At 33.1% G+C, this 16,983-nt stretch overlaps 1 protein-coding gene across 2 annotated transcripts in view; it reads left to right on the top strand.

Moving 5' to 3' along the window:
• The first annotated feature begins 2,951 nt into the window (after positions 1-2,951).
• LOC111629263 (protein CASC4-like) overlaps positions 2,952-16,983 on the top strand; it is a 35,005-nt gene continuing 20,973 nt past the window's right edge. The window contains exons 1-2 of one of the 2 annotated variants that reach the window (XR_002757304.1): positions 2,952-3,443; positions 16,152-16,206. Coding sequence is in view for 1 of the 2 variants with exons in the window: in XM_023373145.1 (XP_023228913.1) it covers positions 3,048-3,443; positions 16,152-16,206 (451 nt within the window). In the remaining variant the exon portion in view is untranslated. The remainder of the gene's footprint in view (positions 3,444-16,151; positions 16,207-16,983) is intronic. The other variant, XM_023373145.1, reaches the window with a different exon arrangement.

Consider the following 16,983-nt stretch of genomic DNA (forward strand, 5'->3'; position numbering starts at 1 on the left):
AGACGGAAAAACAAAAAATATCGTGTATCCACAAACACTCCAATAAATAAATAGAATTGAAACGACACTTTGAAATGTTTTCCCGATGAAAATGAATAATAATAATAATAATAATAAGTTTCAATAAAAATGATGAAATGTAAATTTAATTTTATCATTACGAGTTTGCTTGAATTTCCTTTCTTCTGAGATCGCAGCAATGCGCGACGGGTAAGCTAGTATGTTATAAACCAACCTGAATGATTCTGGATTTGCCAATGTCCATAAACAGCATAAAAGCTGCTTTTGATAAGACACAGGTCATCTTCCAGGGTCAGTAATTCCCTTTGTGTCTAAAATTGGACTTTTTTTTTTTTTTTAAACCTTCAAAACATTCTGCTGTAAGTCTAAAATGTTTAAAATCGGTTAGGTTATAAAAAGGTACCGTCTCTTCAATAAAGGTTTCTATCTTTCTTATGGATCTTGTTTTTCTTTTTTCTTCTTTCATTTTTTCCATGATTATATCCATAATAAAATTATCCTCGTCCGATTCAGAATCAAGTAATTCTAATTGTAATGTAAGATTTAAAATAGCAGTTTTGACAATATTATCAATGCTGGAAACCGCCATATTTCTTGTTAGCATTTGCGTTTACTTTCGAACTGGACAAGTAAGCACGAATACACGTGTTAATGACGTCACTTCCGGTGCGCTGCTAGCTCAGAAGTAAACGCACCCTAAGCTAATTGTAAAATAAATATTAAGTAACATGTCTCAAAAAACGATAGGGAGCAACGTGCATATTCTCAAAATCCCGGATACGCCACCGTGTCGAGGCTAACAAATTTTAGTCACATATCATTCAAATTAGTATTTAAAGCAGGGCTGTGGAGTCGCGTAAAAATCTACGGACTCCAACTCCGACTCCGACTCCACAGCCCTGATTTAAAGCCTTTGTTTAATATGTTTGTCCTCGACTTCATTCTCGATCTTTCTCAATTTGTTACTAAAATTTAATGTCACACTTTGAAGAACGTTTTTCGGAATAGCAAGATTTTGCACCTGGTAGATGTCTCGATCATCTCCAAAGTCTATGGGTTAATACGAAACACTCCTCGACATAGCTCCGTGAAAAGAAATCTTCAAGGATTAATGTCTGGGAAGATGCAGACCAGTCATTCTCTTCCATCCATGGTGTTTTCCACGATACAAAGATCGTTTAAATTAAGTGCGATTGTATTAAGTAGGCCTACATAGCAATATAAATGTGTCTAAATAATAATATGAATTATATAACAGATCGGTCGAGATGTCTTTTCTGTCTCCGAGGTGTCCCTTGTGTTTTAAATCCTACTTTTCTATCGTGGGATCGATTAGCAAGCAACGGAAACGACCGGATGGTAAAGAACGGGCTCCGACACGTACGGGACTTACCGACTACGAAAAATTCCGGGTTAGCTCGTCCAGATTGGTTCTCGGGTCCTTCAGAGCGGTAGGCTGATTCTTAACCGTCTCGACCATTCGACCGTCCGATTAGTCGAAGTGATAAAGAAATCGGCTTACCGTCCTGGAGTCGATCCTAATTCGGATCCGAGGACGGTCGGATATTCGAACGGTAATAAAATGACGGCAACATATCGCTCTGGGAGATCCGGAATCGAACCAGTCGGGTCGTAAAATCCGTGACGGGCAGTTACAAAGACGTAATTCATAATTCTAAGGTTGAGTTCAAAAAATAATAATATAAAATTGACCTTCATTTTTAAAAATATAAAGTAATATTTTAATTAATTTGATAATGTATATATAAATAAAATTATTTTAAAATTAAATGCACGATTTTAAAAAAATAGTGTATAGGATAAAATTGCGACATCATTAGCTGGCAACGTCCGTAAAAACTTTGTTTACAAAAATAGATGGGAGGTAGTGGCGATGTCAGTTTAACTCGTTAATTTCTAGCGGAAACTGGTTGCTACGAACGACAAATGATGGGATCGTCCACAAACGGTATAACCAGAGGACAATTACGGCCACATTTCAGTGGTAGAAGCCCACCTTTTATCATCTGTGGTTTGTTTATCGCATTGATTATCGTCAGTTACTGTTATTGGAATCTGTCGTTTCGTTTTAATATCCTTCAGAAGAATTTATTAAACGTGGAAGAGAACTTACGAAGCAGCTCTAGTAAAACTGATCTATTAATTAAACAAAACGAAGGACTTAACAGTAAACTTCAAATGAATCTCGATCTCATACNAGAGCATATTGATAGGAACAAAAAAGTCAAAGGAACCGTGCTTCATGGAAATTTGTAAACAACGCCCACTAGGGGGCGTCCCGGGCTACTAGTAGCAATATAAATGTCACTAAATAATAATATGAATTATATAACAGATCGGTCGAGGTGTCCCTTGTGTTTTAAATCCTACTTTTCTATCGTGAGATCGATTGGCAAGCAACGGAAACGACCGGATGGTAAAGAACGGGCTCCGACGTGTATGGGACTTACCGACTACGAAAATTTCCGGGTTAGCTCGTCCGGATTGGTTCTCGGATCCTTCAGAGCGGTAGGCTGATTCTTAACCGTCTCGGCCATTCGACCGTCCGGTTAGTCGAAGTGATAAAGAAATCGGCTTACCGTCCTGGAGTCGATCCTAATTCGGATCCGAGGACGGTCGGATATCCGAGCGGTAATAAAATGATGGCAACATATCGCTCCGGGAGATTCGGAATCGAACCAGTCGGGTCGTAAAATCCGTGACGGAGCAGTTACAAAGATGTAATTCATAATTCTAAGGTTGAGTTCAAAAAATAATAATATAAAATTGACCTTCATTTTTAAAAATATAAAGTAATATTTTAATTAATTTGATAATGTATATATAAATAAAATTATTTTAAAATTAAATGCACGATTTTAAAAAAATAGTGTATAGGATAAAATTGCGACATCATTAGCTGGCAACGTCCGTAAAAACTTTGTTTACAAAAATAGATGGGAGGTAGTGGCGATGTCAGTTTAACTCGTTAATTTCTAGCGGAAACTGGTTGCTACGAACGACAAATGATGGGATCGTCCACAAACGGTATAACCAGAGGACAATTACGGCCACATTTCAGTGGTAGAAGCCCACCTTTTATCATCTGTGGTTTGTTTATCGCATTGATTATCGTCAGTTACTGTTATTGGAATCTGTCGTTTCGTTTTAATATCCTTCAGAAGAATTTATTAAACGTGGAAGAGAACTTACGAAGCAGCTCTAGTAAAACTGATCTATTAATTAAACAAAACGAAGGACTTAACAGTAAACTTCAAATGAATCTCGATCTCATACAACAAAATAAAAATACATTATCTAAGAAAGAAGAGGAAGTCAATCAACTTTCTAATCAGTTGAGACAAAAAGAAGAAGCAATTAATAGAGCAAATTCCCAGATTGAAACTCTTAAAAACGATGCCGTAAGTGAGATTTATATATTATTTTTGTCTTACCTACACTTACCTACACTTTATCGTTTGTCTTTATCTTCCTTTGTTTATCGAAGGCTGCGATTGATTTTATCTAGTTTTGTTGCGTGGACGATCAAACGGTCGGGACGGTGGAAACGTTGGCCCACAGAGACCGACTTTGGATTGGTGCCGCCACCAGGCCTTCTCCGAAACGCCGGGTTGGCAATCGGTCAGTTTCTGCCACTCTCTGCCTCTGGAGAGATCTGCGGGAATTATGGTTGCAGACTCTCACGGATGCTTCCAGAATTTCTGAAAATTTTTAATTCTTGGACTTCTCAGCCAAGATCCGTTTTTCCCCATCTGCTTAACCGGAGAGTGGGCCATGGCGTTTCGATGTGGTCGGGAGCCAGAGACGTGGAATCTGTGGCTTTTTCTTTCCAGAACTGTTTGGGAATCGGCTGTCTTGGCCATTGTCCACATAAGTCCCGAAACTCAGATTATTCCGTTGTGTCCCTAATTAAATTAATTTTTAAAATTTTGGATGGAGTTTTCTGATTTTATTTTCAAAAAATTGAGTTTTTCTGTTATTTCGTAAAATATTTGCGAGTACTCACCGATTCCTCAACGCCTGCAGTTTTCCTGTGGGAATCAAATTCCTTGCAATCGGAGAAATTTCCTGCCAAGTGGCAATACCAATTTGAGTCTTACTATTATTTGAAATTTTATGGGTAGATTGACACCGGCCAAGCCCACCATGGGGGGTCTGTTCAAGTGATTGAATCTTGGTGGATGTGAAAAAAAGTTCTCTTAGTGCTTGTAAAGAAAAAGTATAAATAATAATTACAAATGAAAAAAATAGCATTGTTGTGTAAAGGATGCAATTTGGTTTACATATTGATGTAATTTTCACATTTTTTTTTTAATAAATTTAGAATTTTCAATTGTAATTTCAAATAAAATAGCACTATCTCTCTCCTTCTCAGCAATATTAATTATAATATATGAACACACCTGAATTCTACTTGCCGAGTTTTTTCTCTTTATTCTTTATTTGGATTCCATTTCCGAATGATTCCATTTTGGAACGATAAAGGAAAACCTGAGGATAGCCTATCAAAATAGGCTGAAAACGTTTGAATAAAGAGAAAAAACTCAGCAAGTAGAATTCAGGTGTGTTCATATATTATAAAATAGCATGCTAAATAAACTGGATATTAGTATTGTATGTTCTTAGGTGATGGTCAAGCAGTAATTTTACCAAATGTATGATATACTAATTGACTGATGGATACTTGTATACACAATTTAATTGCCATAAGAATAATAGTTTTGAATATAAAGAGATTATAACAATGCATTTCACAAAGAATATCTATTCTATGACTAAGAATCATTTAAATTAGATCAGTGGTTCCCAATTAGTCAAACTCGCGTACCCCTTATACCAAAAATTCATATTAATCCATACTAATATTATAAATTCGAAGATAATGCTGTCTGTCTGTCACCTTTTCATGTCTAAACCGCTGAACAGGTTTTAATAAAATTTGGCACAGAGATAGCTTACATGTTGGAGATGGACATAGGCTACATTTTACTGCGAGAAAATATCTTACTCCCACGAGAAAATTCGATATAATGCAAGCAAAGCTGTGGGTAGACAGCTAGTGATAGAATAAGTTTTTTTTTTTTACATTTATTACCTTTAAAATACAATTCTAATAATAATGAAAATAACATAAGGTTATTTAATTTTAATGCAACAAATGTGCACGATTTTCTTTGCACAACTTTGTAAAATCTGGTTGCTTTTTGGTCAGCTTCAGTCTTGAGTCATCTTCGAGTTGAAGTCGGTGACAATGTTTAGTTATCGTGTTTGTCACGGCCGAAAATCCGCTCTCGCAGAGGTATGTTGTGCAAAATGGTAGTAAATATTTTATTGCTGCTTCGCTGACACGATGATAGTGTCAGTGAAGCAGCAATAACTTTTTGTTAATAACTTTTTAAAGCAGCAATAACTTTTTGTTAATTGTACAATTAACAAGAAGTGTACAATTAACACAAATTGTGTTAATTGTACACTTTTTGTTTCTTGCGTAAGAATTTCATTTAGGTATTGTCGCAAATGCATTTTTTAACGAAATTTCGAGAATATTTTTAGTTATAAATAAATGAATTTGTGCATTCGACATCATGTTGTAAATTGCCGAATTTTTGATGGTCCCCCCCGTTATTTTTTTGATTGCTTCAACTCATGCATTTAAATTTTAAATCGACCGATTTTAGATTGCCGTGCGTACCCCTTCACGCAATTTCGCGTACTCCCATGGGTATGCATACCACTAATTGGGAACCACTGAATTAGATAAAATTCAATTTAAACAATGTTTATGTCTACATAATATAGTTGTAAATGCAATAAGTTGCTACAATTTTTGTATTAGTTTATGTAAAGGATGCTAACATTCATTTATATTTATCATGTTGCAAGTAAAGAAGCAAAAAATGCTTTTAAAACACCAAATTTTATTTTATACACATTTTTATTTTCTATTTTATAAGTATTTCTAAAATTTTACCCTGATTATGATTAATCTACTTATAATTCATACTTAGATTCAGGAAGATAGCACAAAGCTTTAATACAAAAAATACAAATATTTTGGTTTCTTATTGTCATTTTTTTTATGAAGATTTAAAATCTTTTTGTTATTTCTGTACTTATTCAAAATATTTTAAAAAAATTAGGACAATAATTTTAATATTATTTTGATATATATATATATATATATTAAATATAATGGAAGAATTTGTTCCACTTCACTTACAGTGTTTTGTAAACAGGATATTATTTTTCATAAAGTTGTATTTAATTCCAGGATATATGTTTATTTTTATTATAAATTGTACTCAAAAGTATGTACCGGTATAATTCATATACTTTTATTGAAGCAGCCAAATCATATAGTTGTTCCAAATTAATTTTAACCAATCTTAAAATTATCCAAGTTAACTGACTTTGGTTCTCCTTTATATTTCAAAAATATATAATTTTTCTTTTTTTAACTATTCATCATAGAGGAGGGCACATTATGAAAAGAACAAACTATAAAAATTTCTGAGGATCAGATTTGAATTTTGAAGTTAGATCCCGTAAGTACATTTTTAGCCTTTAAATATTGATATGATTGAGAGAATGCCTTTCATCACACTTCAAAGACATGCTTGTAACATCCCTGAGCCATTCTTCTCATTTTCTCTTTTCATTCTCTTCTTCCATCATCCCTGTTTTCATTTTATTTTTTAGAATATGAACTTCTTAATTAATATTCTAATTAATGAATGAGTATATTTCATTTTTTCTTTATAATAAAGCTAATTTTTATATTAAAAAACACTTAAGAGAATTAATTGAATGAGTACTAATTGAATTTTGTTGTTAAATTTAAAAATAAAATCAATTTTTGTTTCTTAAAATAAGCTGAGTTGTTTTCTAAATTTAGTTTAAAGTCAATTTTAATTTTGTCTCAAATTTGATAGTTATTACTTGCACATTGTTAAATTTTTCTCTTTAAAAAATAATCTATAATTTTGTATTATTATTGAACTTTGACCCAATCTTATCCTTTCCTCTCTTTAAATCATGCATGAAACATTAATAAGAATTAATAATAAAATCATTATCTATACAAATATTTATTTTTAAGGAAAAGATATAAACTTATCTAAAAATTAGTTCAGATTTTAAAAGTGAAACTTAAATTATATTTTAAAGTATCAAATTAATATATTTTCATTTATAAATATTATTTGGTATACAAATTGAACTATAACTTAAACACCAGCGAAATGACTTTTAATGTTTCCAGGTGTTATCAAATGGATTGATCTATACACAGCTGGTGGTTATTTATTGAAGGAATAGCATGACATGGACAAAATGATTTTTTATTTATAAGTGTATACGTGTACACAGGAAGGATGATATACTTTTATTAATTGGGCTGAAATTTGAAAAAAATTGTAGACCTATAAATTTCCAGTTGTTTATCTGTCCGTCTGTCTCTCCTTAATCTGGAGAATGGAATTAGATACATGAAATCCAAGACCAGATATGGAAATCTCGGGTGCAGGAGGCCCTGATTGACTATATATGAATTTCCTGTTTGTATTGGAAGTCGTGTTATTTCAATTCAAGTTTTCCCCTGAAAACAGTTAATAGATGACAGGTATGACTCTATTGTTAAAAGAAAAGTATGATGTACAGGAACAAGATACTTCTAATTTGAGGAGAAGAGCGTATATTTTAAATGAAATAAATTTTTAAAATATAATTTAAAATTTCAGCTTGGCATTGTGATGATCTCACAATAAATAATCACTCATTAATATTTTATTTTATATTTTGTAAAATAAAATTATTTATCTGTGTTAGAAAATATATATTTATGGTAACTTTTTAAAGGATCTCATCAGAAGTGAAGTCATAAATTAAAAAGTGCCAGGGTGCTAACTGGTGCCCTGATTTGAATCACCACCATTTATGGAGTTTTGTATTGGAAAAGTGCAACTTTGTGGCACAATATCTGCAAAAATGGCATAAATGTGCCAAAAATGACTTTGAGTATTCATAATCAGCACCAAAAAATTGCGCACAAAGTAATTTTCTTAGTTTTTTAGCCACAGTACATAGTCTTAACTCCAACCTGGATGAACTACAGTAATACCCCGAACTTACACGATAGGTGGGACCGAGCGGTAAAGGCATAAGTTGAATTTGCGTAAGTTGGNTAACTTAAACACCAGCGAAATGACTTTTAATGTTTCCAGGTGTTATCAAATGGATTGATCTATACACAGCTGGTGGTTATTTATTGAAGGAATAGCATGACATGGACAAAATGATTTTTTATTTATAAGTGTATACGTGTACACAGGAAGGATGATATACTTTTATTAATTGGGCTGAAATTTGAAAAAAATTGTAGACCTATAAATTTCCAGTTGTTTATCTGTCCGTCTGTCTCTCCTTAATCTGGAGAATGGAATTAGATACATGAAATCCAAGACCAGATATGGAAATCTCGGGTGCAGGAGGCCCTGATTGACTATATATGAATTTCCTGTTTGTATTGGAAGTCGTGTTATTTCAATTCAAGTTTTCCCCTGAAAACAGTTAATAGATGACAGGTATGACTCTATTGTTAAAAGAAAAGTATGATGTACAGGAACAAGATACTTCTAATTTGAGGAGAAGAGCGTATATTTTAAATGAAATAAATTTTTAAAATATAATTTAAAATTTCAGCTTGGCATTGTGATGATCTCTCAATAAATAATCACTCATTAATATTTTATTTTATATTTTGTAAAATAAAATTATTTATCTGTGTTAGAAAATATATATTTATGGTAACTTTTTAAAGGATCTCATCAGAAGTGAAGTCATAAATTAAAAAGTGCCAGGGTGCTAACTGGTGCCCTGATTTGAATCACCACCATTTATGGAGTTTTGTATTGGAAAAGTGCAACTTTGTGGCACAATATCTGCAAAAATGGCATAAATGTGCCAAAAATGACTTTGAGTATTCATAATCAGCACCAAAAAATTGCGCACAAAGTAATTTTCTTAGTTTTTTAGCCACAGTACATAGTCTTAACTCCAACCTGGATGAACTACAGTAATACCCCGAACTTACACGATAGGTGGGACCGAGCGGTAACGGCATAAGTTGAATTTGCGTAAGTTGGGGTATAATTTTGCATATAAATACATAAAAATAATTTTTAATTGGGGCCGGAGACTAAAGAAAACAATAATTTAGAAAAAAATGTTTAATAAAATCTTAGATAATACATATGTATAACAAATTAGGCCTATATTATTTTACAATTTTTCATGTTTACTTGATTATTACACCATAATTTTAACATTGTTTCCATCTCGGCGATAATACTGTGACATTTACGAATGATGCTTGAATTTAAAGATTGAGCATTTTTCATAGCTTCGAGAATTTTTTTTGCCTTTTATAATTGTTCTGACCGACAATTCTGGTAGATCAAACTTCTTTGCCAATTCACAAATTTTCATTTTTGTATCGAAGTCTTTAATAATGGGTACATTTGTAAAGTCAAACGAGTTAAACGTGTTAGTAACGAATCGTTCAAAAAGTCTAATGAAATAGAAATAGCGATGATGTCATTCTCGTTTAACTCGTTCGACTTTACGAACGTACCCAATGTTAACTTTACATTCCAAAGATAAAGTTTTTCTTTTCTTGTTTGATGCAGAAGAATTAGTTCTACTTCGTTTGGATGACATAGTAGAGTCTCTCAAGTCTCAGTAGATATAACAAACACAGAAATAAATAACACAAAATAAATTGTAGGTATGCGTCGATTCCACGCGACACATCCAAACATGTAAGCTGAACAATAGTGTGGGGGGAGTGAGTAATCAAGGGTTGCGTGGCGCTCAAACAAAAGACGAATTGACGAGATTTGAAAATCGCATAACTCTGGGTTTGTGTAAGTCGAGGTATTACTGTATTTAGCAGCCTAAACTACAATACTATCACTTATACTTTTAAAATACAGTATGACACTACTAGATGGTCCTTAACATCAAGGGTTAAAGAATACAAAGACTGCATTTGTTAATAAAATAATCCTACTACCTCATTAGCAGCTTATTTGATATCCGACCTGGAGTCCATCTTGGTAGACTGGAATCTGGCAAGAATAATTCAAAAAGTACAGAATAAAAGTGTAATAACAGTTAACGTAGAAGCTTGGCAAATCTACAAAGCATTCTTGAGAGGGGACATAATAAATTATAAAGACTGTGATGTGATATCCATTGTGTGGAAGGCATTAGTAGATTTGAACGCAGATGATAAAGTACAGAGGTAGACAATATCATACATATTATCATTTATAAGTTTACAAATTATATGTTATTTCTTAAGGTTATTTTATTTATGTCATTTTTTATTTTTATATATTTATATTTAAATTCAACACACGTAAATTTTCAGTGTTCAAGTTTATCATCTTTGTTGATTTTTGGCTTTGGTTGGTATATTTATATTTTTAATCTAGAAATCCAATGCATGCAGTTTAAAGTTCAATGTACTAAAGCATTAATATTTGAAATACAATTTGTTTCAAAGGACAGCTTTTGTTTTTATTTTTAAATTGTAATCTGTTTTTCTATCTTGAGGAAGGTTGTTTAAAACAACTGAAAAGTTTGGAAAATTAAAATCATACTCTAACCTAGATGTTCATAAAAAACAAGGACTTTGTCCTGCTTTAAAAAAAAGTAAAAAGTAGCAGGGCACCACCTTGGTACATCCTGGCACAACTACAGCACTGGAGTTAACTACAGTAGAGTGTCGATTTTCTGAATCAATTGGGGACTGGGGTTGTCCGGATAACTGATATTTCACGTACGAAAAAATAGTTTAACGTATCCGATGTCGAAATTTTTCTCCGTTGCGTGTCACTTTGCGTTGAATTTTCGTCAATGTTAAGCCTAACGAAGACTATTGTATCGTTAAAAATTATTTTTTTATTTTGTATAAACAAAATAAATATATTGAAAAATATAAAAATAATAAAAAATTATACTTCAGATGTTAATTTAGTATCAAAAACGTAAAATATTTGAGTAGCCCAAGACATAGCCAAAGATTGAAATGCCACAGCACTGGCGAAAATTTAAATTTGCCGACTGGAATTCTTTCGGATGATTGACTTTCGGAAAATCGACGCTCTACTGTAATACAGGAAATCCTCATTAGTTTGAAATTTAAGGGCCAAAATAATTGCAACTTCAAATTATCATATTTTGAGTTAACCAAGATTTACATATGTCTGTACAATGTGCCAGATGCTATGTAATTGGTGTAATTTATTAAGCAAACAGAATACAACTATGTATGCAGAACACTATTTTCATTATTAATAATAATGATATAAATGTGAAGGTAAACAGCATGTCTGGTGAGAACCTCACAGGTTTCCAGATAGGTTTCATAAAATGCAAAGCAGTATTCCTTGAAATGTTGCCCAAATTATTTTTAAAATGGTTCAAAAAGTATGAAGTTTCCAAAATCTACTAGACTAGAGCCCTATAAAATATCTCAATCTGCTACTTGTAGCCCAATCTTGCCAGCCCAAAAACCAGCCATATGAGATCATTTTATGAGATAAGAGGAAGAAAAAAGTAGTCCATGGGTACGGTGATACTGGAAAATGTGTTACTGTAAAAGCAAAGACATTTTGATAAGATTAGAGTTGTTCTTGGTCTCTTGTTCACTAATAGTATGGAGGAACTTCAATCTAAAGAAACCTAGTTAGCATACACATATCAAAGTTAGGACAGAATTTTCACTTCAAATTTCAAAGTAGCCATATTTCAAACTAACCAAATTTTTTAACAAGTAAATCTCTATATCCATGGCAAGGACAAAAGTACAGTTATTAATTAACAGGATTTTGAACTGTCTGAGTCTTAATTAATGAGGATTTTCTGTAATTGAGGCAGAGCATTAGCAAAACCTCTTCTATGTGGCCTTTGTTATGTGATGTTGCACAGTTGCTACCGCATCTTGTATGGACTTATAGAATTAAGTTTGTTCTCAAAATTCAATGGGCTGATTTTGATAAAACTTTGCCCTATTCCATTAATTGCGATTACGAATCCAAAAATGTAAGTAGGATCCATTTAAATAAAAAGTAGGAGGCCATGACTTCATTTCTGATATACAGAGGTATTAAAATGACAATGTACAATATGTACTTTCAAGTGCAACTGAGCATGTTTAACAGAATTTAGGGGTAAAAAATAAAACAGTATTGCATGCATATAACAAAATAGGCACAAAAAATGAACAAAACACAAGAACAAAGAAATCAATGGCAATTACTTTGTTCTTGAATCGCCTCTCTGTGTCAGCAAGTGCAAGGATCATCTCTTCCATGGACAGCAGGTACAAGTTCAAGTTCTTTATTGCCGTAGCATAGCATAACATGATATTTGATAGCGTAACATAGCATAACATGATATTCGATACAAATCAATTATATACAAGGTATGAAATAAAAGACGGGACTGTAGATACGGAGCACTATATACATAACATGATATGCAAAGCAGTTTAATTACATACTAGAGATCGCGTAACAAATAAGAATGACTTTATATACAAGACGTTGAATTGGAACACGATATACAAGACAAGTACATGTGAAAGGTCAAATACATAAATGGAATTGCGTAACAATATGAATAAGATATAAGAGGCGGTATTTATGTTGCTAGGAGGTGCTAGTTGAGACGTGGAGAGCTGCAAGTTTATAGTATTGAAGTAAACATAAGTGGAACGTTCGTTGATCAACTCGTTGCAACTACAGGGCCAATCCTTTCCCCAAGAGTTGATTATAATCTTTAAATTTTGCCACTCAGCATCAAGCATTGGGCAGTTGAAAATAGGACAGCAGGTACAAGGATCCCTGCACTTGTTAGGCACATAAGAGGTGGATCATCTCTTCTGTGCCTAACAAGTGCAGATTGCTTCTTTCTTTCCAGCACCACTCAATTCTGTTGCGATACAACAAAGTCACATGATGTCCTAGTCATATATGGCTGGATTTTATTCAAGATATAATATAGCTAATTAATTGTAAAGATATGAAATTTGGACTAAAGGTTAAGCTGGTTGGTTGTTGATAGTATAGTCAGAAATATTGGGTTGGCCAAAAAGTTTGTTTAGTAGAACCATGCTTCTGTATTCTTTATATTTTTTTCCTTGGAATACATACTGGACCCCAACAACTTACTATAAGGACATTTTAGACCAATGAACTTAACATGCCATTTGTCCTAATTACACCTGGAAGCAGAGGGGTACCCATGGATAGCCTCCTTTCATGAACACCATGTGAACTAGTCATGGAAAACCTGGAAGACAACATTCTACCTCCTTTCAAACATAACATAGAGGTTTGTTCAAGATATGTAGATGATGATCTTACCATTTGGAGGAGTAAACCTGACATGCAAGCATTTTTTGTATGCTTTTAACACCCCTTATGTTTTCACATTGAATTTAGAACAGGTGCATCACATGGAGATACACTTTTTAGACATCAGTATGCTGGGATTTTCCATCTATTATATTGAAAACCATCCTACTAGCCAGTCTTCATACCAGTGCATTCACATGATCCCTTTATGTTTAAACTGACATGTTTTAGATCCCTTATAAAGAGAATGAACATGCATTTATCTGATGTCACATGAACAGGAGGGAGGAACTGATTATATCAACAGCATTGGGTCAGCCTGGTACCAACATTGGTACCAACCCAGAAGGGCTCATTAAAGAGTACTAGATACACACAGAGACAAGAAAAGGAAGCCTGACAATATAAAATCATAATTTATAACAACAGTTAGTGCTATAGGGATATTGCTAGAATAAACAATGTAGCATTAACATTCAAGAGGCATTCCACAATTTATATGTAAGTGCATAAAATCTCACTACCTTGAAATCAGTCCAGCAGTTGTCAAAATTATCACCTTTCTAATGTTTTCAGCCTACTCTGAAGAAAGTTTTCATTTATGAAAATTTGACAATTGCTAGCCTAATTTTTGAGGTTAGAGAGATTTTAAGTACTAATAAATCATCCAGTTAGAATTTGAAGAATTGTTAATTTATATGTTGCTTAAGAACAACAAGAACACCAACAGAAGTTGTATTTTCTATTCTGTTGTCCATGACTTGTATGGAGTACACCCCTAGAAGACAATGGTGGTGGTGCTACAATACATCAAGCCACCACCAGATTGTTACATACAGGGTGTCCCAAAAAAAATGTACTCACTCTTTATCAGTCCAATAGAAGAAATAGAAAATATCAGTTAAAGAAGACTAATGTTTTCTATAATGCTATTAAATTTTCTTTAATTGAAGTGGAGCGTTAGCAAAGCTTCTTCTCTGAGGCTTACAGAATTCTGTTTGTTCTCAAAATGTTAGATAGATTTTGATAAAGCTTTGCCATTTTCCATGAATTGAGACAAGGAATCCAGAAATATAATGGGGGTCCATTTAAATGTAAAAAAATCCAGCAATGAATTGTTTAACTTTCCCAGCAACATTTTAAATTCTGCTGCTGCTATTTGTTATGATATTTCATTTAAAAAATTGTTTACATTTTTAATTGTTATAAAATGGCAAAAAGCTTAATATTGAGAGTAGGGATGGGTTTTATAAAAAATTGTAAATTCTAATAATGAGTAAAACCATCATTAAGTCCAACCCTACTCAACAGTCGGCTGGATAGCCAAGTGATTAAGGTGGCAACCTACTGTTCTGGGGACCCAGAATTGAATCCAGATGGGATGAAAAACCCCCAGGAATTTTTCGTGGGGTCTGTCCGGATATGTCGGGCCCTGTCCTTCATCACCCAGCCACCCTATTGTAGGCCTTGCCGAACCCATAATGGGCTTGATAAAAGAGGCCTCTTAGTGCCCAAAGGGCAGGGGAAACCCTGCTCAAGATATGACACACGACATTCTTTACCCCCACTTCCTTGACCAAGGATCATGTCTCCTGTGGCCTTCAGTTATGAGGGTAGCCTCTTTTGTAGCAGCTAATGCAAAGTTTACCTGTTCATATTTGTCAGGAACCATATAAAAATCACCTCTTCTGTGAATAACAAGGGATTGCTATTTCCTTCCAACTCTGCTTCAGTTCTATCACAATATGACAAAGTCATGCAATGTCCTAGTTTAAGTTATTAGACTTTATCTATGTCAATAAACTCCTAAATCAAAAACTTAATATATTAGTAATGGACAGTTGAAGGGTGAGTACATTTTTTTTGGGACTCCCTGTATATATCTCCAAGAGCACTCAACTTTGATAAGAATGCAACAAAAGCCACAACCACTTTGTCCATTCTTGTGTTAGATACAGATGCCCATACCCACCTAGATCAGAGAAAACTTGTACATTGACAATGCACAAGTCAAACATATGGCACTTTGAAATGATTGAAATTTACAATGCAATAAAGGAAGATTCTGCTATCAATTATAAAGACACCAATTCTCTTACATGAGCATAGAAAGCCTTATTTGAATTCCAGCATTATGCTCCTAAAGACTGGTCATATCACAGATACCAATAACAAATCAGAATAAAAAGTCTAACATCAAAAGAATTTTTCCATTGCACTTGAAAATCAACTACACCACTATGGTGACTGCAGTTATGTCACAATTTAAATGACAAAAATATGACACATTTCCTGGTATGCACACTCATGTTAGTCACTTTGCATACCAAATGTGAGAATGACTTGCACTTATCCATAACCAAGTAAGAAATGAGAAAAGTGTAGGGTGAAGGTGAGTGGGCATTGAGTGATGTTTTACTCTATATTACAGCCTTTAATTCTGATATTTCATATTTTTTTTATTACTTCTGCAAAACTTAAATAATCATAAAAGATTGATATAAATAAATTTATGAAACATTTAGCATATATTTTAATTTCTTTTTGATTTAAAAACTGTAAATGCTATAAAATTTTATAATCTTTTGCTAGAAACATGATCAAATTTTATTTCCTAATGAATAAATTTAGTAAATAATAATTTTAGAAATGATTATTCATGTCTGTAATTTATTTTTATTGCAGGATAAATGCAAAGAAACTTCTGATAAACTTAAGAATGAATTAAATGCAGCAAAAGGTATAAATAAATTATTTTAACTTATAACAAAATAATTATCAGTTTTCATATGATGCATGTATTTGATTTATATGATAATCATGCTTATTACTAGAGAAAAGATTTTAAGATGCACCTTTCCAAAAATATAGCTGTTTTCATACAGATAGTTCAAGATATATATTTAGGACATGAAATGAAGTGAAATGAACATACGATGTTGTACTTTTTTTGTGAGATTAGCACTTTCAGGATTCTACGCACCTGGAAAGTCAGGCATTTGCATTAGTGTTTGGAAAAAGTCAAGGAATTTGTCAAAAATTGTCAAAAAGTAGAATTCTTCGATCTTTTCCTCTCCTTTATCTGCAGTTGGTGCATAAACCTGCAAGACATTCATCCTGAATGTATCACCTTCCAATTTGGTCATGATGACACTATCTGACTGTCATATTATACTGTGTACTGATCTTGCTATTGCTCTGTTTAGTATCACCCTGACTTCCATTCCAGTGGTGTTGTTCATCATTACCGGAGTAATATACTACATATTCTGAATCATGGCATTTTCCTCTTTCTGGTCATCTTCTTGCTTATTTCCATTATATCAATATTTAGTTAATTTCATGTATTATGTTATGAATTTTATCGCTTTCTTAGATACTTCTGACATTCCATATACAGATTTTTATGGTTAACCCTGAGATTCTTTGCACTTTCTGCCCACTAAAGGGCTGCTGGGGTCTGAGAGCCATTTGTAATAGATTTACAGCCATGAAAGATTTCCTGAGAAAGTTAATG

Source organism: Centruroides sculpturatus, unplaced genomic scaffold (assembly GCF_000671375.1).
Source record: "Centruroides sculpturatus isolate CEXI.00-Female unplaced genomic scaffold, Cexi_2.0 scaffold514, whole genome shotgun sequence".
Taxonomy (NCBI): domain Eukaryota; kingdom Metazoa; phylum Arthropoda; class Arachnida; order Scorpiones; family Buthidae; genus Centruroides; species Centruroides sculpturatus.